Here is a 26,142-nt window from a genome sequence, read left to right on the forward strand (position 1 = left end):
AAAAATTAAACAGCGTTTTCCAAGAGAGGATGATTCTCTCTTGCGTTTTCTGAAAATAAAAAAAAACGCCAGATTTTTGCCTACATTTGGTCGAATAAACCAGTAAATACGTGAAAGCAGTGCAAATAATTCTAACCTTTCTTTGCGAATATGGACTAACAGTTTTTTATAACATATATAGCGCGCGTGCATCCTAATCTAATTCTTATCGACGTCATTACTTGAGTTAGAGAGAACTGTAAGAATTTCAGCAAGATAGCAAATTTTTAAGAAGTGTCTTATTTCGATTTTTATGATTTCTAGTCGTGCCATTTTACAATATATATCTAGTTTTAGGACCTCTATGTAAACCTGTCTTAGCGATGGAGCTTCCTAATAAAAGATTGTTATTATTATTATTATTATTATTATTATTATTATTATTATTATTATTATTATTATTATTATTATTATTATTATTCACCCCACTGGTGTTTACAACGACGGGAGGGATGGCTGACGAATGCCTGATATACCACTCAAGATTAGCCGAGCTATTATCAGCAAAAAAGCAAGAGAGCTAAGCCACAACAATTTCGTGGGTCAGGGCGAAAGTGTCCTTTGTAATTTTGCGGAGCGCGCTCCTATGCCTAAGAGGATCGAGAACCCCGAGAAGGAGGAACTTAGACGTTAAATAGAGAACGGCCAAGCTGGACTTTCCTAGACTGCTATAGAAACTTTATTATGGGTTGATTGATAGGTTTCTGAATTTTTCTCATTTTAGTGTACGATTGGAAACACTGTGACTGGGCATTTATTTAGAATATTCTTAGTATGAGGGTTATTATTTTATTACTTCAGTGGAAATTGTTCTTTTATCTTCTGAACCAAACCCATATAAATTAGCTTTTATATATAAGATGTTGATATTTTACAATTTTATGACAGCAAACTGTGAAATCACTCAGGTTTTAATAGAATCAAACTGTATCTAGTAGATTTTATTATTATTATTATTATTATTATTATTATTATTATTATTATTATTATTATACGCACGGCCGTGCGTCCATCCGATGATGGAGGAAGCATGTATGTGCTAAGTTATAAAAAACCTTTTTACAGATAGACAACACCATAAAAAAATGTCTATTTATACGAGCTTGTTAAAGTTTAATGAAACGTTAAGGTTAAACCGATATGAGAAACCACTTTCACTTTTTTTTTTTTGTACAGAAAATTTTGCAATTAATCAGGAAAAAACCTGTTTTCCAGGAATCATTTCCTATATTTTCACTATGCCATAAAAGAATTGGTTCATGCTTTTAGCTGTGCGTATATCAAGTTATGGATGCACTTGGGAAGTTTGGAGAGCACTCAAGAAGATAGAGTTGCTCTCGGCTACGCCTTGACAACTCTTACGCTGCTCTCGTGCTCTCCAAACTTCCCGCGTGCATCCATAACTGGATATACGCAAGCTAAGCATGAAAAAATTCTTAATTTGAAGTGAAATTTGTTAGCCATAACAGAATGTCAAGTTAACCAAAATAGTGCCAACAAATCGCAAGCATTATCTACTACAAAGAAAATTGATGACTCTCCACCCTATTCCAATACAAACCTGTTCAATCGTTTTACCCAAAATTTCAATAATTTATGAATTAGTGTATAAATTATCTGTTTTTATTATAGGACCTCAAACCTGCGGCATTTCACCAGTATCAAGAGTTATTGGCGGGGTTGATGCAGCACCAGGAAATTGGCCGTGGCAGGTACATACTGACCGACTTTTTTTGCGGAAAAACATTTACTTGTTCGCGTACATCATTCTTTCATCCGCATCCTCATCCAAGACCAGATGACGTCAAATTTTTCAATCTTAAAGAAAGCTACTTCTGTCTTAATAGCGACAATATTTGAGAGATCATTATCTTGATTAATTACACCTTATTGTCATTGCTGATTAAATCGTTTTAGATCGCCCTCCTTCGTGGAAGCTCCAAGTCGTTCAGTTGTGGCGGATCTCTGATAGCTCCTGATTGGGTGGTCACAGCAGCGCATTGCATTTCGCGAGGACAGTAAGTACAGAGAAACACATCCATTTATCACAGCATATAGTTTATTCTTGATTTGTTTAAGGTCTTCATTTACATGGCTTTTTTTAATGGAAAACCTATATCATGATTCTAAATTGATGCTCAAAATTTTATATTTTTATCAATCTGATATCATCATGGCTCATGAAGACGAAGATACCACCCCTACATGTTATTTTTATTTATATCATTTTCTTTTCATCACCTTGTTAATTATACCAGACCTATGCAGTTGCAAACCAGTTTTAGAATGATAAAGCTCGTTCATATTAACTTCGTCTTTCGTCCCACCGAAATGTAAAAACAACAACAACAACAACAACGTCGGTGCTCAAACCTGTCTGCTCTTTTATGAATTAATTTGATTTTTTTTTTGCTATCATTTTTGCATTACTGAGTTATCGATCAATATAAAATAATAATACGGCTCTGCTCTGTTTTAGACCTGCTAGTTATTACACCGTCCGTCTCGGAGATCACAACCGCAAGGTTTCAGAAGTGTCAGAGCAGGATATTCCAGCAAAACAAGTGATAGTGCACCCTGATTACAACAAGATCCCAATAGATTCTGATATCGCCCTGATTCAGTTGTCGAGACCAGCCACCTTGACCTCAAGAGTTAAGACAGTATGCTTGCCTTCTCACAATGAAATTGTTCCCACAGGTTCCAAATGCTTCATAACTGGTAAGGGGAAAACTATGCTTAACATGCATGTCGCTGTTTTACACTGAGTTAATCGCATTACCGAGGGGCTGGGATTGAAACTCTGTAAGCTCAAAAAAGACAATAGAGTCACTACTATTTAAGATGAACTTTTCAGTTTTTTATCCTTGAACTTTCTTCGATTCCTTTTATTGGCTTGTCGTTTCAACAAATTGTTAATCCTTGGTGAAGCCAAGTATTGTTTGTTCAAGGCTTTTACCATGGATATTTTAAGGGTTTTTTTAGTTTCATCATTGAAATGCACTGGATAACTTTTTTTTTTTAATATCGAAAATGTTTTTTTTTAATGTCACTCTTTTTTACAATTATACTCTGCCTACACAACTGAAAATACAAATCTCACGCTACATTGTTCTCTAATTACACAATTACTTTCTGTATTTACAAGATACTTTATATAAAGTTACAATACAGGGGTTTAAATTATTGATAACTTAATTTGGCTACGGTAAAGACATACGATTTCTGCGGTCCAGAGCGTTAGCTCTTTCCCAGAGCGAATCAATTGTAAGGGATGGTGGATTTTATATTAAGTTGCCATTCACAATTTCTCGATCTGCTTTAAGGTAAGGTTAACGCCTGAAACGTCATCACTTAAATCCCTTTACGGAGGCCAAAAAACTTATGAATTATCAACTTCGTTGATAACACCAAGCATTCGTTTCCATTTCCCACGAGGCAGCATCATAGTTTCTTTCAGTAGAAACTAATGTCCTCATCACTTGGTTTTTTTTGAGAGAGGGACTGTCTCATAAACAATAAAGGTTGAACTGGACGCCATCGTAAGGTAGATGTGTTTTATATTTGAAAATTTCATGAATAACGTTTTGCTTATCTCTTTTATAGGCTGGGGGAAAATAGCACATCCCGGAGGCTCTCATCACATATTACAACAAGCTCATCTGCCAACAGTTTCAAACGCCGAGTGTGCCAGGAAACTAGCTTTGTCACCAGGTAATTATTAAAATGTTAATAAATAAAACTCGCGTCCTCCTACTAGGATCTTGAAGGGGAAGAGGAATCGCCGAATAAAAACATTCCGTTTACTCTAAAATTTAAGGCTGGTTTCCATATGATCACGGATCGCAGATCGCAATAAGGTCTGCGATCGTCTGCGATCATATGGAAACTACTTCTTCGATCGTCTGCGATCCTGCGATCGCTATCGCAGACGATCGCAGAAGATAGAACCATGTTCTATCTAAGGGCCGGTTTCCATATGATCGCAGACGATCGCAGACCTTATTGCGATCTGCGATCTGCGATCTGCGATCCGGCGATCATATGGAAACCAGCCTTTGATTCTTTTCCGCGGCGAAATTGACGACCATTTTTCTCCTGGGGCACAGCGAATAGCAAAGAACCTTTCATTCAACTTAAACCCGTTTATTAACACCTTTTATTTTTTCTTTTCAGGTGGTTCTTCTCTAAAAATTACTGACAACATGCTGTGTGCTGGCGTTAACGGAACAATTCTGAGTGGTTGTCATGGTGACAGCGGTGGTCCGTTCGTCTGTCAGACTTTTGCTGGAAACTGGGTTCTACAGGGCGCTGTAAGCTGGGGCTCCCCGAGATGTTCTGCGGCTGAGCGATATTCTGTGTTTGCACGTGTCGCCAAATTTAGAAACTGGATCGATCAGAACATGGGACTGACTCCTACTCCTAGTATAGGTAAATGTGCGGGTTCCTCAAATTCGAACTTGAAATTCATCTTTTTTTTTTTTCTAACGCCTCATCCCCTTACTTTATTTTACTAACGTTTTCTTTGAATTTTTTACATACCCACAATTCTTCACTTGATAATGAAAAAAAGTCCTGAGACGTATCAATCAATCAATCAATCAATCAATCAATCAATCAATAAACTTTATTTACCCTCGAATTTACAGTGTAGCACTGAAGTGCTAATATCTTCGAGCCAACTATATTAATAAGTAATTTTAATAAAAAGTTAATTCTATATAACAAATAAGATAACTAACTACCTAGACAACTAACTTGCAAATTATCATGATGTAGAAAGGTTTGCAGTTCCTGCCCTTTTAAGTAAATTATTGTTCCCAGTAGATATCAGTCGTCGAAAAGAAGTAAAATCAGAAATAATGCGGTAATAGTCAGGAAGAGAATTCCAAGATGTTGCTGCCAAGTAACTAAAAGAATTGATATCATAAGAAGTGGTCAGTGGTTTGGGCAAACAGAGTATATTATGTCCTCTTAAAAAATAGGTGCTAGAGCGTAAATGAAACATATCTTTTAAATATCTTGGATAATCAGAAAAATGAAGACATTTAAAAATAGTAAGAATCATGTTTTGTAAACGCTTGTCCTGTGATCTGATCGCCACATGAGTCGCTCATAGCTCTGTGGCTGTAAAGTCGCGGGTTCGATTTCTGCTGTGGGCTCGGGAAATTTCTTCCGAGAATTTTCATCGTGTACATATTATCTATTTTATAGCATTGGGTGGTTGGCTGGTTCAATGAAGAAATAATTGTAAAATGTTTCAATGTTCAAACATTAAAAGTGTTGATCAAAGTTAAAGCTGGCTTGATAAACAAAATAAATACACAAAAGATATTACTAATTTTTTTTTACGAACAGTCTATATTTTCTTAAATAGCTCCACCGCAACCAACGACAACTCAGGCGCCGCCGACGACAAATGGTAAGTGACGTTGGTGTTCATGTGGACACTCAAAGTATGATAATTGTATTCACGTTTTTTATCACAGATCGGAAGATACAGGCTGGTTGTACCTTTATATTCTTTATAGCCTATTAACTTCTGCGCAATCAAAATTCATTAATATATATATATTCAAGAACTGACATTTCAACCTTTGAACAAGTTTATCGGGAAATTCGTTCACACTGTAGCATTCAAAGCTAGCTTAATAAATAAAAGAAAATACACAAAAGCTATTACTAATGCTAACAGACTAATTTTCTTAAATAGCTCCACCACAACCAACGACAACTCAGGCGCCGCCGACAACTAATGCCCCATCCTCCAATGGTAAGTGACGCTGGTGTTCGTGTGAATACTCAAGGTATGATGATAGTATTTCACCTTTAATTACATCCATTTTGAAATCACTGGTGATCCTTGGAATCTGATTGGTCCAAAATGATGCAATTTATTCCCAAATTGCACCATTTTTTGGTCTTAATTGCATCCTTTCTTTAGCCCATCAAAATGGAAATGAAGTAACACAAATAGAATATTAATATTGACAATGATACTCTGTGATTTCAAAATGGATGTAATTAAGTGGTAATTGAACTTCGTGTCGTGCAATTTTGGTCTGAAATCATACTTGTGATTTCAAATCAAACTCGCGCTACGCGCTCGTTTGATTTTGAAATCACGCGTATGATTTCAGACCAAATTGCACTCCACTCAGTTCAATTACCAATATTGATATCGCAGATCAGGATTCAGATTCAGGCTGGTTGTAGCTGTATGTGTCTATACGACAAAATTAATTATTTCCTTTCTTGTCGACTCCACATGCTCAAGAAACTGACATAACTTTTGAACAAGTTTATGTGGCAATTTGTTCACTCTGCAGACAAGAACAAGTAAAGAACAAAACATTAAAGAAAGCATTCTGGTGATCAACCATGCATAAGATGACTCTTCTTTTATCTTAGATCCAAGCTGTGATTTTGAAACGGGTCTTTGCTCATGGCAACAAGCAACCTCGGATGATTTTGACTGGAGCCGGATTGCTGGCACCACTCCATCGTCTGGTACAGGACCTTCTACTGATCACAGCGGAAATGGTTAGTGGGTTTTTTCGAATCTGCACACAAATAGCTCTTAAAAATTAACATCATTTAGAGGTTAGTATTGCAGCAAATGAAGGATCATCGCAAGTGAAACAGAATGCTCATATGTTTCATTATACCTCTCTGCAAAAGGATGTTTTAAAAGTAAGGGAAAAAATTTGCTGAGTTTGACAGCTTACTGTCATTCCATTTGCCTTCGCGTGCAATTCCAACTCCCTGTACCAAGTGAAAAAAGGGGACAGATTAGCCCTTGGGATATGTGAATTTAACTCAAGTTATTTTAAGGCGTTGTGGAAACGGATGTCTGTTTCCCGGGATGTCCGCAAACGTATCTAGAAGCCTGTAAATGCCACTTGGGAAAGGCATACTGAATATTCAACAGCCACTATTTTAATTACACCACGTGACGTTGGTGCGCACCGATGACTTCCCCTGACGTCACACTGACCTTTTTGAGGACGTCTCGGGGAACCGACTCCCGTTTAGACGATGTCTAAAGATAAATTAAGTGAAATTCACATATTCCAGCCAACGCCCCTAGTTTCCCTCACTGTTTCCTTATTTTCTCTTGCCTGTACACTGAATAATCAACAACCTAAGTTACTGGCGATGAATTTAATTTAATTTAATTTTTGGAGAATATTGCTTTGTTCGCAAGTAGAATTATTTTTCCTGGCAAAACCATCCTCAACCATCCTTTATTTCAACAGGTTATTACGTCTATATTGAGAGCTCAAGCCCTAGATATCGCCATAAAGCCATATTAAAATTCAAAGCGGCAAACAGCAGGACGGTGTGTCTGTCTTTCTACTATCACATGAATGGGATTGATATAAATGCATTGAGGCTTTTTAATAATGGTGTAAAGATTTGGAGCAAGAGTGGCCAGCAAGGAAATAGGTGGAACAAAGCGGAAGTGACAATTATAGGAAATTATGACGTAAGTGACAGCAATGGTTTTTAAAAAGGTTTTAAAAGTTCAGTTTCAACTATAGTAAACTCCTAGAAAAATGGTAAATTCCTTAGTCTTCTTTGAATTTTTTGTTAGAGGCACTCTGAGAAGTTTTTATTTGGGAAGTCCGAAATCACATCAAACGTTTTTACGTCAATTGTATTTCTTCAAATAAATTAAAACAAATCGATGACAAACGATGTTTTTTAGTGAATAGGTCTCTTTTTACCTGATTAACTTGTTTTTTTTTCTACTTAGCTCAAAATTGAAGGTGTCACAGGAGACAGTTACCAAGGAGATATCGCCATCGATGATATATCCGTCACAGATGGCGCGTGTAGTACAGTGCCACCTTCACCATCTCTACCACCTTCCCCGCCCACCCCTAGTCAGGGACCAGGTAAACTTAGTTTTATTTGAAGCATCTTCCTTATTCTTTTTAAAGCGCATTCATGATTTTGGTCCTCCTCGAAAGCAGTTAGCATGCAACATGATTTAGCACATACTGACGTTTCTGTTTGAAAAATATTACATTGCATGTGATCAAGCTGAATTGCTTATTTTTTTTGCCAGTTCACACATAAAGGTTTGAAACACATGAATGTGACGTAAACGACGCAGCTTACTCTGTAAGGTTCAGTAACGCGACCGCAGTTTTTTCTAAACTTGATGTGCAGCAGCTTTTTTGTAACAGGCAAACGTCAGATTCTCGCCTACAGTTCCAAAAAAGAATTAGCTAGCAAATTCACGAGAATGGCGCAAAAATAATTCTGACACAAAGTTTCTTTTCAGTGATGGGCTGATTCTTCTTCAAGTTAAGCAAAATGTTGCTAACAAATCACGAGCGATTTTCGTTGCAGAAAAATAATGACCCTATGAAGAGAGACGACCAGATTTCCATGTAACCCCTTCTCTCTCTTTACACGTAATTTAAATTTACAGGGAAGTACGAATTATCTGTTTTTACAACAGGGCCTCAAACTTGTGGTATTTCACCAGTGTCAAGAGTTATTGGCGGAGTTGATGCAGCACCAGGAAATTGGCCTTGGCAGGTATAATGCATGACGTGAATAAACAATTTTTTTATTTGGGGAGAAAATAATATACTTGTTCACGGACATCATTTGTTCATCCGTTTCATCGTCCAATGCAAGGGACGTCTAAGGACATAAACCCTTGCAAATGTTTAAAAGTAAAGGAAAAATACTGTTTTTGTTATAGCCTGCGAATACAGCCGCCTCTCATTCGCTCCCGCTACTACTTCGCATTTCGCACGTAGTAGCAGAAGCGAATGAGAGGCGGCTCTATTCGCAGGCTATTTTTGTTAGCGAAAATTCTAAAAAGGGCATTAAAATTATGCCAAATTTTCATTGCTTATTCATTCGCTTTTAGATCGCCCTCCTTCGAGGAAGCTCCAAGTCGTTCAGTTGTGGTGGATCTCTGATCTCTCCTGATTGGGTGGTCACAGCAGCGCATTGCATTTCGCGAGGACAGTAAGTACTGAGAAACACACCCAATTATCACGGTAAACAGTTTATGTGTTCTTCATTTACATTTCTCTTTTTAATGGACAACCTATATATTTAATCTGATTTCATCATGGCTCAGGAATGCGAATATACCTCAGTCTACATATTACATTATTTATACCATCCTTTAATCGATCTTTATCATCCTGGCCCCGTTGGTTAAAGAGGAAATAACTTTATCCAGCAAATAAGATGCTATTCAGAGGATAAAACATATTGATTGGAGCACATTTTATCTACGGGATAACGATTTATTCACTGCATAGAGTTGTCCGATCTTTGAACAATCGGGGCCTGTTCATTATACTCTATGCAATTGCAAACCAGTTTTAGATAAAGCTTGTTTGTAGTTACTTCGTTCTCCTTCACACCAAATTCCACAAGTAAACATATTTATAAAACAAGAATGTCATGCTTAAGACCATCTGCCCTTTGATGAGTGAATTGGATGTTTCAGGTACTGTTATTATTTTTGCATTACTGCATAATCGATCAATATGTAATAATACAGATCTGCTCCATTTCAGACCTGCTAGCTATTACACCATCCGTCTCGGAGATCACAATCGCAAGGTTAATGAAGTATCAGAGCAGAATATTCTGGCAAAACAAGTGATAGTGCACCCTGATTACAATAAGATCCCAATAGATTCTGACATCGCCTTGATACAGTTATCGAGACCAGCCACCTTGACCTCCAAAGTTAAGACAGTGTGCTTGCCTTCTTACAATGAAGTAGTTCCTGCAGGTTCCAAATGTTACATAACTGGTAAGGAGAAAATTATGCCACTGAATCGTGTTTGTTTGTTTGTTTGTACAATTAATTACAAATGAAGAGGTGGAATTTAAAGTTCTGTAAGCTCAAAAAAAATAACAGGGTCACGTACCGCCCTTTAAGATAAACTTTTTAGTTTGATATCTTTGCATTCTCGTTGAAATGTTATTGGTCTTTTATTGTCTTTTTGTTTCAACAAATTATTAAGCTTTAATCAGGCTAATTGGTGTTTGCTCAAGGCTTTTACCATGGATATTTTATCAGTTGTTTAGTTTTATAAAAAAAAAGTTAATGAGGTAATTTTGCTACCGTAAAGAGATGCAAGTGCTGACGTTTCAAGCGTTAGTTCTTCTTCAGAGCGAACCAAGGAATTTTGGGTAGTATATATTCATACACAGCTCATCCGGCAATTCCTGGATCCGCTCTAAGGAGAGGGCTAACGCTTGAAACGTCAGCGCTCGAATCTCTTTACAATGGTCAAATTACCGTAGCAACTTTGTTGATAAAACCAAGCATTCATTTCCACAGCCTACTGATTTAGCACCACAGTTTCTTTCAGTAGAAAAAAGCACTTTTAAAAATTTAACTTTATTATTATAATTTTTTTTTGGGGGGGGGGGGGGGTGTGGGGAGAAACCTCATAAACAGTGATTGTTGAATTGTACGCCATTGCGAGGTAGATGTGCTTTATTGGAATAATAATAATAATAATAATAATAATAATAATAATAATAATAATAATAACATGAATAATAATTTGCCTATCTCTTTTGTAGGCTGGGGAAAAATAGCTCATCCCGGAAGCTCTCATCACATTTTACAGCAAGCTCATTTGCCAACAGTTACAAACGCCGAGTGTGCAAAGAAGCTAGCTTTGTCACCAGGTAATTATGTAAATTTATAAGAACAGTGTCCTTCTACTGGGGTCTTGAAGATTGAGGAGGCTCGCTGAGTAAAAGTTATTCTATGAAAATTCCTATTCTATGAAATGAAATCCCATTCCGCGGTAAATCTGAGTTAACCTTTTATTTATTTATTTTTCTTTTCAGGTGGTTCTTCTCTAACAATTACTGACAAGATGATTTGTGCTGGTGTTAATGGAACGATTTTAAGTGGTTGTCATGGTGATAGTGGTGGTCCGTTCGTCTGTCAGACTTCTGCTGGAAACTGGGTTCTACAGGGCGCTGTTAGCTGGGGCTCCCCGAGATGCTCTGCTGCTGAGCGATACACAGTGTTTGCACGTGTCGCCAAATTTAGAAACTGGATCGATCAGAACATGGGACTGACTCCTACTCCTAGTATAGGTAAAAGTGTGGTTTAACATGTTGCTCAAGTTCTAGAAAAACCATTCGGTTGTATTGCGCCCCATATTCTCACGTTATTTTACTAAACGTTTTGTTTAAACTTTGGACATATCCACAAAGATCATCTTTCGAAATCGCGTGGAATATCGCCGGATACTTAGCCGAAGAGGCCGAGGAACTTGGTTGGCTAAAATTAGCAAATATTCCTTAAGGTTGAGCATGATAATTATTTTTTAGTTTTATCAGGCTAGATAAAGAAAGTGCAATCACAGATAAAGCTAACTTGATAAATTAAAGAAATTACACAAAAGGTAATAGTGATATATTTTTTTTACGAACAGTTTATATATACTTTTTTAAATAGCTCCACCACAACCAACGACAACTCAGGCACCGCCGACAACTAATGTCCCATCTTCCAATGGTAAGTCACGCTGGTGTTTATGTCGACACTTGAAGGATGATGATTGTATTTCACCTCTTATATGAGAGATCCGAAGATTGAGGCTGATTGTAACATGAAAATCTTTATAGCCTATTAACTTCTGTGCGACAAAATTCATTAATTCTTTTTTTGACAGTGCCCATGTTCAACAACTGACATTTCAACTTTTGAACAAGATGACATCGGGACGACAAAGACGAATTGAAACACACCAATCGGCTTTTTACAGTCATGGTATCACAGCCAATGACATCACGGCTCAACTGATTAACCACTAACAATATCTGGACTTCGTTGACCAATAAGGTCAGCAGCCAGGGATATTTATACCATCTGTCCTTCTCGGGAGTACACACACCCGGATTATCATATAATTTACGTAGTAATAACATGACTCCTGGGTTTGAACCATTTAGTAACAGTTTAATAACTTCTGCACTCTGCTGACACAAACAAGTAAAAAAGAAATAGTCAAAGAAAGCTTGCTCGTGACCAACCGCCCACAATAACGAACAAATTTGGGTATTTTTGCTCTTTTTTCTTTAGATCCAAGCTGTGATTTTGAAAGGGATCTTTGCTCATGGCAACAACAAACCTCAGATGATTTTGACTGGAGCCGGATTACTGGCAGCACTCCATCGTCTGGTACAGGACCTTCTACTGATCACAGTGGAAATGGTTAGTGCGTATTTTCATATCTGCAAATATAAAGCTCTTAAAAGATAACGGTATTTTGAGGTTAGTATTGCAGCAAATGAAACCTCCTTTGTACAACGTCATTCGTACGATCGTCGCCAGTGAAATAGTCTCCAAACGAATTCTCATGCGGTTTACTAAACCCTTATGCAAACTAGACTCAATTCGTTGTCAACGAGAGCATTGAGCAAAAATTTATCAGCTGAATTTTAGCATAGCCTGTGTGCGCTGATTGCGAATGGCAGTCGTTCAATTACATTTTTTATTATGTACTTTTTTAATTTTTAATTACTTTAATGTTGTTGTTGTTGTTGTTGTTGTTTTTTCAAAGGATATTATATTTACATGGAAGCTTCTGGTCGAGCAGTTGGCGATGTAGCTATCTTGAGATTCAAGGGTAGAAACACCAAAAGTGCGGTTTGTTTTTCGTTCTATTTCCATATGTATGGGAATGATGTGGACGAAATCGGCCTTTATAGTCGTGGAAAAAGAGCATGGAGGATGGTTGGAAATCAAGGAGATGTTTGGAGGAAGGCGGAAATCACAATCACTGGGGACTATGATGTAAGTTTATATGGTGTATTCATTGATTTGGCTTTCATTTTTGTTTGTAATCCGTACAGCATGATGAAGATTCTGTCCGGAATCGGATGGCAGAACGACCAAACATTGGTGGACCACCGGCAAAACTATTTTGGACCCAAACAAAACTGTTCACTGTCTTTTTGCTTTCAGCTCGTGTTTATAGCTTCAGTAGGAAACTCCTTTCAGAGTGACATAGCCATTGATGACATGTCCGTGTCTGATGGTCAATGTGGTGGAGTGCCAACTATTCCACCTAACACAGCACCTCCCAGTCAAGGACCGCCAATAAATCCAGGTTAGAGGATTTCGCGTATTGCCATTATGTTATTGATAATGTAAAAAATCATTTCAAGGCCTTTTTCAAAAGCCTTGAATTGTGTTAAAACTTATTAAAACAAATACTGTTGCTAGATTAAAAGCTTCAGGCAAGGGATGGGGGTGGGGATAACCATACATTTTATTTATAATTTGTGGGTCATTTTGAGTGATAATGACATAATTTATATAAGAATATAGAGTCGACCCCCGATAACTCGAACCTCGCGCTAACTCGAACCAATTTTCCTTTCCTTTCAGGTCATTTTCTATATGATTTTACCTTCGATAACTCGAACTCCCGATAACTCGAACCTTTTTCACTTTCCCTTAAAGGTTCGAGTTACCGGGAGTCGACTGTATGAGCTGCTAAACATAGCGAAACGCAAAAAAATAATTAATAAACCTAGATCCCAAGTAATGTCACGTAAACGCTTACCGCGTGGGAAACTTTACATACCTTTTCGTCCAATTCTTCCACCAGGTAATTGTGGTTCACGTCCAAGCAGTGGCACTCGCATAGTCGGTGGTACAGAGGCAAATATTAACAGTTGGCCGTGGCAAGCAATGTTAGCACGCAAAGCCGGCGGCCGTCAGTTCTGTGGTGGAACCTTAGTCGATCCTTTGTGGGTTGTTACAGCGGCTCATTGTGTAAGGGGTACATCAGCATCGAGCATAATAGTCAGGTATGAGTGACCTTTTCTGATTGAGAAACCTTAAAAGCTCTTACTCGAAATTGTGCCTTTTTACGCCAGACGTACCAAAACAAATGGACAAATGTCTTACCAAGTCAATGCAACACCACGGTTACCTCTGTCATATAATTTAAATAAATACTTGTAACAAATGTATAAAATACCTATTGCCAAACGTTGCTTTTCTTGAATCCTATACTTATATAAGACTGCTGAGCCCCACATTTGCCCTCTTTTATACGCTTTGAGGGCTTCAATTATCAACGACAATGACATTAAAATTTGATTCTGAAACATCGATTCACGAAGCCCTCTTAAAAGAAAAACGTATCTTCAGTACTGTTTCTTGGTCTAAATTTATTGGAATAATATAACCATAGACTATGTTTGTAATACTCAGTGACTTTGAATACGTCTTAACAGAGGGGGAATTTTGAATTCAGCTGATCCTTCAGGTTAATTTCTATAATTACAAGTCATTAAAAAAAAAAATGCCTCGTAAGATGGAGTACTGGTTGTCGCTGGATTTTTTTGTTTTAGCTGATCTTGGGATGCTCATTTTGTTCCAAACAAATTTAAAAATTGTATTGGCCGTGAAGAGAAAACTTTCCGTGGCAATCAATAGCACTGCATTCAATTCCAGTTATATATAAATTAAGTAATTCTAGTTTTATAAGTCTGTCTAACAATTTCTGGTCTTCTGATTTTTAGAATGGGAGCCCATTACAGGAGGAGTGGATTAGTTGGAACAGAACAAGATATAAATATTGCACAAATCATTACTCATGAAAGCTACCACTCGCCATTAAGATATAGCCACGATATCGCTTTACTAAAACTCTCCCAACCTGCTAGACTGGGCAAAGGAGTTGGCCTTGCCTGCTTGCCTCATTCTGTTAATGACTTTCTACCCATCGACAACCCCAACAAAAAGTGCTGGATCACTGGATGGGGAACACTGTCTTCTGGAGGTAGTCAACCAAATGCCTTAATGCAAGCTTCTGTGCCACTTGTTTCAAAAAAACGTTGTCTGAAGGGATACCCTGGCCAAATCCATGATTCCATGCTGTGTGCTGGTCTTGATCAAGGAGGAGTCGATGCCTGCCAGGGTGACAGCGGCGGACCATTGGTTTGTGAGTACAATGGCAGATGGTACCTCGAAGGAGCCACTAGTTGGGGACATGGATGTGCTGCCCCAAATAAGTATGGAGTGTATGCTAAGGTTCGTGAGCTCATGCCGTGGATACAAAAGAAAATGAATGGTACTGTGTTCCCACCACAAACACCATCTCCTTCAACAACAACCCAGGCACCCCTGACAACGTCCGCTCCAACGACAACAGGTGAGTGACAAAATTATGGGACGCAAATACATTCTGAATTTATATTTCCGATAGGTTTTTTTTTTTTTCACTTAAGTTAAAGATATCCAACGACAAAGACGAATTGAAACACACCAATCGGCTTTTTACAGTCATGGTATCACAGCCAATGACATCACGGCTCAACTGATTAACCACTAACAATATCTGGACTTCGTTGACCAATAAGGTCAGCAGCCAGGGATATTTATACCATCTGTCCTTCTCGGGAGTACACACACCCGGATTATCATATAATTTACGTAGTAATAACATGACTCCTGGGTTTGAACCATTTAGTAACAGTTTAATAACTTCTGCACTCTGCTGACACGAACAAGTAAAAAAGAAATAGTCAAAGAAAGCTTGCTCGTGACCAACCGCCCACAATAACGAACAAATTTGGGTATTTTTGCTCTTTTTTCTTTAGATCCAAGCTGTGATTTTGAAAGGGATCTTTGCTCATGGCAACAACAAACCTCAGATGATTTTGACTGGAGCCGGATTGCTGGCAGCACTCCATCGTCTGGTACAGGACCTTCTACTGATCACAGTGGAAATGGTAAGTGCGTATTTTCATATCTGCAAATATAAAGCTCTTAAAAGATAACGGTATTTTGAGGTTAGTATTGCAGCAAATGAAACCTCCTTTGTACAACGTCATTCGTACGATCGTCGCCAGTGAAATAGTCTCCAAACGAATTCTCATGCGATTACATTAACCCCTATGCAAACTAGACTCAATTCGTTGTCAACGAGAGCATTGAGCAAAAATTTATCAGCTGAAATTTAGCATAGCCCTTTGTGCGCTGATTGCGAATGGCAGTCGTTCAATTACATTTTTTATTATGTACTTTTTTAATTTTTATTATTATTACTTTATTGTTGTTGTTGTTGTTGTTGTTTTTTTTTGAAAGGATATTATATTTACATGGAAGCTTCTGGTCGAGCAGTTGGCGATGTAGCTATCTTGAGATTCAAGGGAAGAAACACCAAAAGTGCGGTTTGTTTTTCATTCTATTTCCATATGTATGGGAATGATGTGGACGAAATCGGCCTTTATAGTCGTGGAAAAAGAGCATGGAGGATGGTTGGAAATCAAGGAGATGTTTGGAGGAAGGCGGAAATCACAATCACTGGGGACTATGATGTAAGTTTATATGGTGTATTCATTGATTTGGCTTTCATTTTTGTTTGTAATCCGTACAGCATGATGAAGATTCTGTCCGGAATCGGATGGCAGAACGACCAAACATTGGTGGACCACCGGCAAAACTATTTTGGACCCAAACAAAACTGTTCACTGTCTGTTTGCTTTCAGCTCGTGTTTATAGCTTCAGTAGGAAACTCCTTTCAAAGTGACATAGCCATTGATGACATGTCCGTGTCTGATGGTCAATGTGGTGGAGTGCCAACTATTCCTAACACAGCACCTCCCAGTCAAGGACCGCCAATAAATCCAGGTTAGAGGATTTCGCGTATTGCCATTATGTCATTGATAATGTAAAAAATCATTTCAAGGCCTATTTCAAAAGCCTTGAATTGTGTTAAGACTTATTAAAACAAATACTGTTGCTAGATTAAAAGCTTCAGGCAAGGGATGGGGGTGGGGATAACCATACATTTTATTTATAATTTGTGGGTCATTTTGAGTGATAATGACATCAATTTATATAAGAATATACAGTCGACTCCCGATAACTCGAACCTCGCGCTAACTCGAACCAATTTTCCTTTCCTTTCAGGTCATTTTCTATATAATTGCACCCTCGATAACTCGAACTCCCGATAACTCGAACCTTTTTCACTTTCCCTTAAAGGTTCGAGTTACCGGGAGTCGACTGTATGAGCTGCTAAACATAGCGAAACGCAAAAAAATAATTAATAAACCTAGATCCCAAGTAATGTCACGTAAACGCTTACCGCGTGGGAAACTTTACATACCTTTTCGTCCAATTCTTCCACCAGGTAATTGTGGTTCACGTCCAAGCAGTGGCACTCGCATAGTCGGTGGTACAGAGGCAAATATTAACAGTTGGCCGTGGCAAGCAATGTTAGCACGCAAAGCCGGCGGCCGTCAGTTCTGTGGTGGAACCTTAGTCGATCCTTTGTGGGTTGTTACAGCGGCTCATTGTGTAAGGGGTACATCAGCATCGAGCATAATAGTCAGGTATGAGTGACCTTTTCTAATTGAGAAACCTTAGAAGCTCTTACTCGAAATTGTGCCTTTTTACGCCAGGCGTACCAAAACAAATGGACAAATGTCTCACCAAGTCAATGCAACACCACGGTTACCTCTGTCATATAATTTAAATAAATACTGGTAACAAAATGTATAAACAACCTATTGCCAAACGTTGCTTTTCTTGAATCCCATAATTATATACAGACTGCTGAGCCACACATTTGCCCTCTTTTATGCGCTTTGAGGGCCTCAATTATCAACGACAATGACATTAAATTTGATTCTGAAACATCGATTCACGAAGCCCTCTTAAAAGAAAAACGTATCTTCAGTACTGTTTCTTGGTCTAAATTTATTGGAATAATATAACCATAGACTATGCTTGTATTACTCTGTGACTTTGAATACGTCTTAACAGAGGGGGAATTTTGAATTCAGTTGATCCTTCAGGTTTCTATAATTACAAGTCATTAAAAAAAATGCCTCGTAAGATGGAGTCCTGGTTATCGCCGGATTTTTTTGTTTTAGCTGATCTTAGGATGCTCATTTTGTTCCAAACAAATTTAAAAATTGTAATGGCCGTGAAGAGAAAACTTTCCGTGGCAATCAATAGCATTGCATTCAATTCCAGTTATATATAAATTAAGTAATTCTAGTTTTATAAGTCTGTCTAACAATTTCTGGTCTTCTGATTTTTAGAATGGGAGCCCATTACAGGAGGAGTGGATTAGTTGGAACAGAACAAGATATAAATATTGCACAAATCATTACTCATGAAAGCTACCACTCGCCATTAAGATATAGCCACGATATCGCTTTACTAAAACTCTCCCAACCTGCTAGACTGGGCAAAGGAGTTGGCCTTGCCTGCTTGCCTCATTCTGTTAATGACTTTCTACCCATCGACAACCCCAACAAAAAGTGCTGGATCACTGGATGGGGAACACTGTCTTCTGGAGGTAGTCAACCAAATGCCTTAATGCAAGCTTCTGTGCCACTTGTTTCAAAAAAACGTTGTCTGAAGGGATACCCTGGCCAAATCCATGATTCCATGCTGTGTGCTGGTCTTGATCAAGGAGGAGTCGATGCCTGCCAGGGTGACAGCGGCGGACCATTGGTTTGTGAGTACAATGGCAGATGGTACCTCGAAGGAGCCACTAGTTGGGGGCATGGATGTGCTGCCCCAAATAAGTATGGAGTGTATGCTAAGGTTCGTGAGCTCTTGCCATGGATTCAAAGGAAAATGAATGGCACTGTTGTCCCACCACAAACACCATCTCCTTCAACAACAACCCAGGCACCCCTGTCAACGTCCGCTCCAACGATAACTGGTGAGTGACAAAATCATGGGACGCAAATACATTCTGAATGTATATTTCCGATAGTTTTTTTTTTTTTTCACTTTTTATTTAAGTTTATTCAATTTTAGAAGTTAAATGCGGGAATTTTTTTTCCGCCGGGATGGAAAATGCTAAGCGAAAAGCGATAGGCAAACGACAAGCGAACGTCTTTAAAAAGTTCAAGTTAAAGATATCCAAAAAATGCACCTCTCTGGCGTTAAACAGATGTCGACGGGTAAGGTTCCTACATGAGAAATATACAGCTAAAATATTGAAGATTAAAGCTTAATAATATGTTCACGCGTAACAGAACCCCTTAGCATCATATTATTCATCATGAAAACAAGGGGTAAAGCTGTTTATATCAGTTTTATGATAAGTTTTACATGGTGAATTCTTACGAATAACTTCCGTTACTCTATCATCTGTACAGTTTGCAAAGATAGCGAGTGGTACAAGGACCAGTGCCCAGCTCTAGCAGCTAGTCCGGGTTATTGTAAAACTCACCATAAATGGACGAAGAAGTATTGTGCTAAATCATGCGGCTGGTGCTGTAAGTAGTTATTTATGCGTTTGGTAATTTAAATATTTTGAGAATGACGTATTTAATCAGTAAATGACACAGCCATACTCTGAAAAAAATCCGAGTGCTTCTATCAGGAGTCGAACCTAAGACCTTCCGATTACTGATTCGGATGCTCTACCACTGAGCTACAGGAGACTCGTGGTAGCTAAGGCCATTCCGATTGCGGAAAGAAATAAAAAGCGGCATAAGTAGCAAACAGAAATTAAATACCGACCATTCTTAGAACTCTAGAAAGGCAATCAGTTTAAAACTGTAAACTGAAATAAACTAACTTTCCCATTATGTTTAATTTAGGAAAGTTACAATTTAATAGCGTACCTGTTAATGTAAGCCATATGTGAATCAGGAGAAAGAAATTATATTAAGTCATATTAAAATGTCCCTGATTGACTGCGGGATGATTCTGTGACCAATTTCATATGGTTCGATCTGAAAGACGAAGCTTTACAATCGACTTGAATTTTCTTCGAAAAATATTTTCTGAAGTGACGAGGGCTATTTGGTACATGTGAGGCTAACGGGCTAGAAATCCAACAATTAATTTTACTCAAACCGAGGGGTTTAGTAAATAAATCGTTGGATTTCAAGCCCGATAGCCTCGTGTGTACCAAATGACCCACGGCACTTCATCGTAGATCCCAATTGCTGGATTTACGTGGGCGAGTGATAAAATGAAAACGAAGTGGATGTTATATAAGAATTAACAGAGATAATTTGCATATGGTGCGAAAATTGTTCGCGTGGAATGAAAGTGCTGGATACAATTAACACCACGAAAGAGAAACAGAAAACAGAGACTAAAACGTTAAGTGTTAATTAACAAAAACCGCAACATTGTCGATGTTTCATGGATTCAGTTTCAACTTCAAAATGGGAAAAGGGAGGATAATAAGATGACTTGTTCACTTTTTCATTTGCAGCCTAAAGATGATCTGCAAACTACTGGAGAAGGACAAAAAGCATAAGCATAACTGCATTTTATTTTGTCGAATGTCATTTGATCAACTGTCAGTTGGTGAAATAAATGGTGAAATAAATGCCAGAAAATAATCCACTACTTTGCTTATGTTTTCTAGTGACGTAAACAGTTTATTTTGACCTCTGTCTCAATATTACTGGAAACATAAAAAACCACTTACCTACTTTGCCGTTAATTTGTGTGTTTCTTTGTTTTCTTTTTTCAGTTTAAGTGGGATTTGATTGATAATTGCCATTAAATGCCAATTTGCATTTTTTTGCTGAGACCTGATTTCTCGTGTTTAAGCTGGCACATCAGAAGATTTCGTCCGCACCAGCGTTTAGGCATCGTTTTTGCAGTTCACTGGGCTACATTTGTCCATGGCAAAATAGACATAATTAAAATAATAAAAAAAAAAATGGTCAATTTTAAATTATATCTCAGCATAAAAGGCCAACAATTTCCTCAGATAGACACTACAGACAACGTCAGCGTAGTTATCATTAAGCATACTAGATTTTCACCAATTAAATCTCAGTCAATGTTGGTTTTTATTTCTAGGCTGATTAAGGCCCTATCCATACTATTGTTTCACAATGTTGGAAGAAAGAACTTCCTTCATATGATTTGGCCTTCCTTCCTCACGTAAGCGGTGTTCTCAACCTGTCAGTTGGTGCCGTATTAGCATGGACGGAAAGCCACAACGGAAATAATAACTTCCGTTTTCGGTTTGCGAGTTTTAGTTGAACGTCACTAAAACTTTCTACCTTATAAACTACCAAACATAAAGCAAAAAGCACATCCGTGCGACCATTCGTCAAGAAAAATCTTATGTCTATACACATTGCTGCGTTTCTTCTTCTGAAGAATACAACAGACCCAGAAATTGCCCTCGGTGTTTCTCTTTAGCTACCGTTAAACTCTTGAAGCTTGTGGATTTAAACAAACTCATTTTGTTGTATTGATAGAAACCCAAGTCCTAGATTTCCATTTTGTCAAGTGTTATCCAATTTGAATCATTTTTCATGAAGTGAAAGACAAGTTAAATGTATCTGAAAGTTTTTATAAAAAGGGGAACGAATATATTATCCTTTTGGTCATATTTCCTCTGATTGCAGAGATATTTCAATATTATGAGGGAATTTAATGACGTCACAAGTGGTCAGAAAAGTCAGATAAAACACAAAATCAAGAATACCTCTGGAAATATTAGGTCATGGTATTGTGCCTTACGAAAGACACCGGACAATACATTTTGTAATGTTGCTATGGCAACACTTTTGGTCCCAATTTCTTTTTGCTTTGATGCCAAATGTTGCCCTTTTTTTACTCTTTAAGGAAAACAACACAGTCCTGTTTAAACCGAACGCAATATCCATACTATTTTTTGGTCTGCTCAGGAAAATAAGGAATGTTCGATGTTTGCAAAGACCAAAGAAGGGGAAAGAAAGAGATTTGGAAGCCAAAGTGTTGTCATGGCAACATTGCAGAATGCATCAGTGTGTGTCTTTCTCAAAGTACATTACAGTGCCCAGTTTTAGTTATAACATATTTCCAACGATATCGTTGATTCTGCGGTTTGTATTTTCGGAGTACCACTTATGACGTCATTTTTTCAGTGGATGTGATAAGTCTATTAAGCTAAGAGAGATATCTCGATCTCTTTGCAGCTATTTAGACAGCCCAAATTTTTTTAAACAAGAATTTCTGCTATAAAATTAAAGTGCAAGCACATCCTTCATTTCACACCTTTGTGGGTGTGAGATGCAAATTCAGACGTATTTCAGTTGTGGTATGCCTCAAAGTTTCATAATATCACCACAACAATTACAATAACAAGTTCGTATTTATTTAACAGGGTTTGTACTTTACACTAAGCCAATTTTATCGGTAAAGGCCGTCGAAAAAGACTCGTGTTGTTTGTCAGGTGTTAACGCTCTCATGGTTGATTGACAGCTGAAGGTAATAATGGTCAAGCCATGCCCCTTTTATACCGGAACTTCCTCTGAAGTAAAAGCCAACATAAAATTTTGTTCATATTTCGTCAAGTTACTTAAATAAAAATGTTTGATACAAAATTGAAATAAAAAGATGGGGTCACCCTGCTCGTTCTTTAGAAGCGAAGAATTGAAATATGGTAATTTACCCATTTTTTTAACAAAAAGGACTATAATAGAGCATATACCAAAAACAGAAATTATTTTCTAAAAAGAATAGTTAACAGCTCATTTCATATAATTTTTTCACTCTGCATAAATTATTTTCAATGTGAAATCTGTTTAAAAGCTATCCCTATCCAGTACTACCTAGATATTCAAAAAAACTGAACGTACGCCAAAATGTCCATTGGCTAGATTTAGGCGCAAAATTTGATTTTTCTAAATATACTATTTCCCTTAAATTTTCACGGCAGTTGGCAAACAACAATGTGGATAGAAATCTAAAAAGATAAAAAGGGTCATGTGGTTGGTTTTGCAGATATTTCACAAACAATGGTCAATCGAGGAGGTTCGACTGTAAATGTAATAAGGGTGGTTGGCAGGCTACGGTCTCGCGTCTTGCCTGAGACTGCATCGTGCTAATTGGTTCCTAACAAGGAGAAAACAGTTCTCCCACAGATGTCCGTCTTCTGGCTGTGAGTATGTTTGAGCACTGACTGGTCATATTGCTGAACTAGTGAACTTCCGGCCTGTTGTCTACAGATTTCCAAAACCTGAATTGGAGTCGAATTTATGCGTTTTGCCTCACAGATCGGTTGCTTTAGCAACTGAGCAACAAGGAGACCGATGGCAAGTTGAAATTCTGGTCACTTAGTTATAATAAAGAGTCAAAGGCTAAGCCAACCTTCTTTCCTTCGAATTCTCCGCTGAGATTTTTTGTTCACTATTCCTTCAAACTCGTCTCAGAGTAATTTTTTGTGTGACTCCATGATGATATTACTTTACCAATCACGGCACGTTCAGAATTCCATCTTTGACTATCAGGTAAAAAAAAATTGATCTTCAAGTTTTCAGATTTTTTTTTATTTGTACTTATGTTTATAAGGCGCGATCTACTAAAATTGAACAGACTAAAATCCCTCAAGACAACACGTTCTCCTAAATGCCTCTTTTAGAATCTGCACGCAGGTCTGTAGCCTGGTATATGTGTAACTTTCAACATGGAATAGCAGCAAACGAAAGAGCAATGTCGATGGAAACTAGATTTACCTTCCAAAAATTTAACTTAAACGTGTTGAAATAAAGTCGGAAATGTTTGCGATGCGTGCAAATATAGATATAGCTGCATTTGGAGATATAAATGTTGAACAGCACTAAAACTGTGTTTGCAATGTTCAGTAAACTGAGATACAGCTTCTGAGTTAGTTTTGCTTATTTTACATTTTGTGGAATTGTCAAGCTGTCCGGAGACCAAATTCATAAAGGGCTCCTAATTTTAGATGTAATGTTTCTTAATAACAGACTAATGTTTGGAAGCAATCCAATATACTTACTAGTACCATCTTAACTTAGTGGGGCTTAGAGAATCTGTCCCCATTTTGGCAACTAGTGAGGCTTTAGCAGCAAGTGAGATCTCACTCAATGCATTTGTGGTATCTGAATTGAGCACTTAACTTATTGTTTATGCGCATCTTTACTGCGCAAGCAATTAATGTCGTAATGTCAAGCTACGTACCGTCACGCACAAGCGCGCGCACACTTAGAAATCTAACCACATATTGGAGAGAGTTGCGTTCACTTTGCCTGCACTTCAGTTTACTCCTTCAAATGGTCTTTTCCAATTCTCCACAAAAAAGTCAATGTAGGAAGTAAAACATTTTCCAATTCTTTTACGCGACATCTGAATCCCGCTAACCAGTTGAATGAATTTGATCAATAGACCCACTCATAAAATTTGACGTAGAAAGTTGCACATCTCGGTATTCAGTTGCAATATTTTTAGGCAAGAGATCCTCTCTTGATTTAGGCTAACAGACACTGGAATCATATGGAGAAAAGAAGACCGATTTTTCGAAACTTGAATGGCCTTTCAAGCAACATACCTGGGAAACGAAGTCGGTAACCCCCTTTTGTGGGTATTTCCGAAACGAGCAACTCATTGTATACAGTTATTATGAATAATTTCATCAAAATCATCCCGGCACGTGCAAGTCATTGTACTGCTAATTACAACCTATTGTTTTCTCCAGGCATGACTGATTTTGATGAAATTATTCATTAAACCCCACGTAAACTTTCGGTCTTGTCTTTTAGCTTCATGCTTTGAACCGACAACGTTAGTTGAAATGACTGTATCTACGTTATCAATGTTAGAGCACCCTAAAAGCTAGTTAATAGTGGTCAAGATTCATTAAAATATCTTTCGTTTTATCAGCTTTTTATGTTTAATAACCTCAAATCCTTTTTATCTGTCAGCTAGAGTTTAAATCGTTCTCAAAGGATTGCCATAACAATGTTCGTTTCATTTACCACTGTTGTGTTGTACTATCCATTTAAAGAACTAAATCGGAAAATTAGCCCAAACGTAAGTATAAATAAAAATCTTTAATTTAAAGAGGGTAGCACTCAACAGTGGAAAAACAATAATTAACTTGTCGCCCTCTGTCTAAACCTAAATAAAACTAGAAAATTACAAAGTTAAAAACTATTTACAGCAGGATCTACAATATTCCGAATTAAAAAACTAACAATAACAGTAATAATACCAATAATAATGAAATGTTTCGATAACAAGAAAGAAATATGGATAAAAACGGGGGAAATCTTATTGCTCCTTTAAAAAATTATCGCCGAGGGCACTTTTAAAAGATTTAAGAGAAGCTTATTTCTTTAGGGGAAAAGGCAAACTATTCCAGATTTGTACAACTTGAGCTAAGAATGATCCATCCATCATAGTAAAGAAGACTTAGAAAACATTGTAAAATTCAGTGCATCTAAGGAAAGTGGGTTTATTTTAGTACTATCTCGTGCAGTTTAGAAATTGCTGACAAATATAACTGATGATTGAAAGCCGCAATCAAATATTAAAGAGTACTTTTAAGAAGCTCTTGAAACATTTGCATTCTCAGCTCTTAAAAGGTTTGGATCGGTTTTAAAAATTGCTGTAAAAGGCGTCTGTTTGTAAAGCTTTGATTTTTGAACAAACAACAATGAGTCGCGAACATTAAGTGCTCCCATATAAACAACTTCATACTTTTAAAAGATTTAATAGAAGCTTATTTTTTTAGGGGAAAAGGCAAACTATTCCAGATTTGTACAACTTGAGCTAAGAATGATCCATCCACCATAGTAAAGAAGACTTAGAAAACATTGTAAAATTCAGTGCATCTAAGGAAAGTGGGTTTATTTTAGTACTATCTCGTGCAGTTTAGAAATTGCTGACAAATATAACTGATGATTGAAAGCCGCAATCAAATATTAAAGAGTACTTTTAAGAAGCTCTTGAAACATTTGCATTCTCAGCTCTTAAAAGGTTTGGATCGGTTTTAAAATTGCTGTAAAAGGCGTCTGTTTGTAAAGCTTTGATTTTTGAACAAACAACAATAAGTCGCGAACACTAAGTGCTCCCATATAAACAACTTCATAGATTTTAACTTGTCATAATCAAAGAGGTTTTGATTGTGCCGAAAAACCAAAACCAAAGTAATTAATCTGGCCACTGACATACATAAACTGAGCACAATAAATCAATCAGAACGCGTGAGAGATATACAAACGAGAGAAAATCGGCGCGAAGATCTCATGACGGAGGCATGTTTACTTCTGGTCGTTTAAGTGAGCGATGCAAGATTTTTTTTCTTTTCGTTTGTAACCTTATAACAGCCAAAC

At 37.5% G+C, this 26,142-nt stretch overlaps 1 protein-coding gene and 1 pseudogene across 1 annotated transcript in view; both read left to right on the plus strand.

Moving 5' to 3' along the window:
* The window catches only part of LOC146474628 (MAM and LDL-receptor class A domain-containing protein 1-like), a 32,496-nt gene extending 15,783 nt beyond the window's left edge, over positions 1-16,713 (plus strand). Inside the window, exons 22-44 of the mRNA XM_085116846.1 lie at positions 1,672-1,751; positions 1,957-2,057; positions 2,519-2,760; positions 3,646-3,753; positions 4,216-4,470; positions 5,417-5,461; positions 5,753-5,812; positions 6,451-6,582; positions 7,299-7,528; positions 7,799-7,928; positions 8,513-8,592; positions 8,933-9,033; positions 9,597-9,838; positions 10,621-10,728; positions 10,894-11,148; positions 11,513-11,572; positions 12,140-12,271; positions 12,621-12,706; positions 13,526-13,875; positions 14,596-15,227; positions 15,676-15,807; positions 16,163-16,395; positions 16,567-16,713. Coding sequence (XP_084972972.1) covers positions 1,672-1,751; positions 1,957-2,057; positions 2,519-2,760; positions 3,646-3,753; positions 4,216-4,470; positions 5,417-5,461; positions 5,753-5,812; positions 6,451-6,582; positions 7,299-7,528; positions 7,799-7,928; positions 8,513-8,592; positions 8,933-9,033; positions 9,597-9,838; positions 10,621-10,728; positions 10,894-11,148; positions 11,513-11,572; positions 12,140-12,271; positions 12,621-12,706; positions 13,526-13,875; positions 14,596-15,227; positions 15,676-15,807; positions 16,163-16,395; positions 16,567-16,713 — 3,941 coding nt within the window. The remainder of the gene's footprint in view (positions 1-1,671; positions 1,752-1,956; positions 2,058-2,518; positions 2,761-3,645; positions 3,754-4,215; positions 4,471-5,416; positions 5,462-5,752; positions 5,813-6,450; positions 6,583-7,298; positions 7,529-7,798; positions 7,929-8,512; positions 8,593-8,932; positions 9,034-9,596; positions 9,839-10,620; positions 10,729-10,893; positions 11,149-11,512; positions 11,573-12,139; positions 12,272-12,620; positions 12,707-13,525; positions 13,876-14,595; positions 15,228-15,675; positions 15,808-16,162; positions 16,396-16,566) is intronic.
* Positions 16,714-17,149: 436 nt separating this feature from the next.
* Positions 17,150-19,331, plus strand: LOC146474629 (CUB and peptidase domain-containing protein 1 pseudogene; annotated as a pseudogene).
* The last annotated feature ends 6,811 nt before the right edge of the window (positions 19,332-26,142 follow it).

The sequence above is a fragment of the Pavona decussata genome, unplaced genomic scaffold, assembly GCF_977016875.1.
Source record: "Pavona decussata unplaced genomic scaffold, jaPavDecu1.1 SCAFFOLD_87, whole genome shotgun sequence".
Taxonomy (NCBI): domain Eukaryota; kingdom Metazoa; phylum Cnidaria; class Anthozoa; order Scleractinia; family Agariciidae; genus Pavona; species Pavona decussata.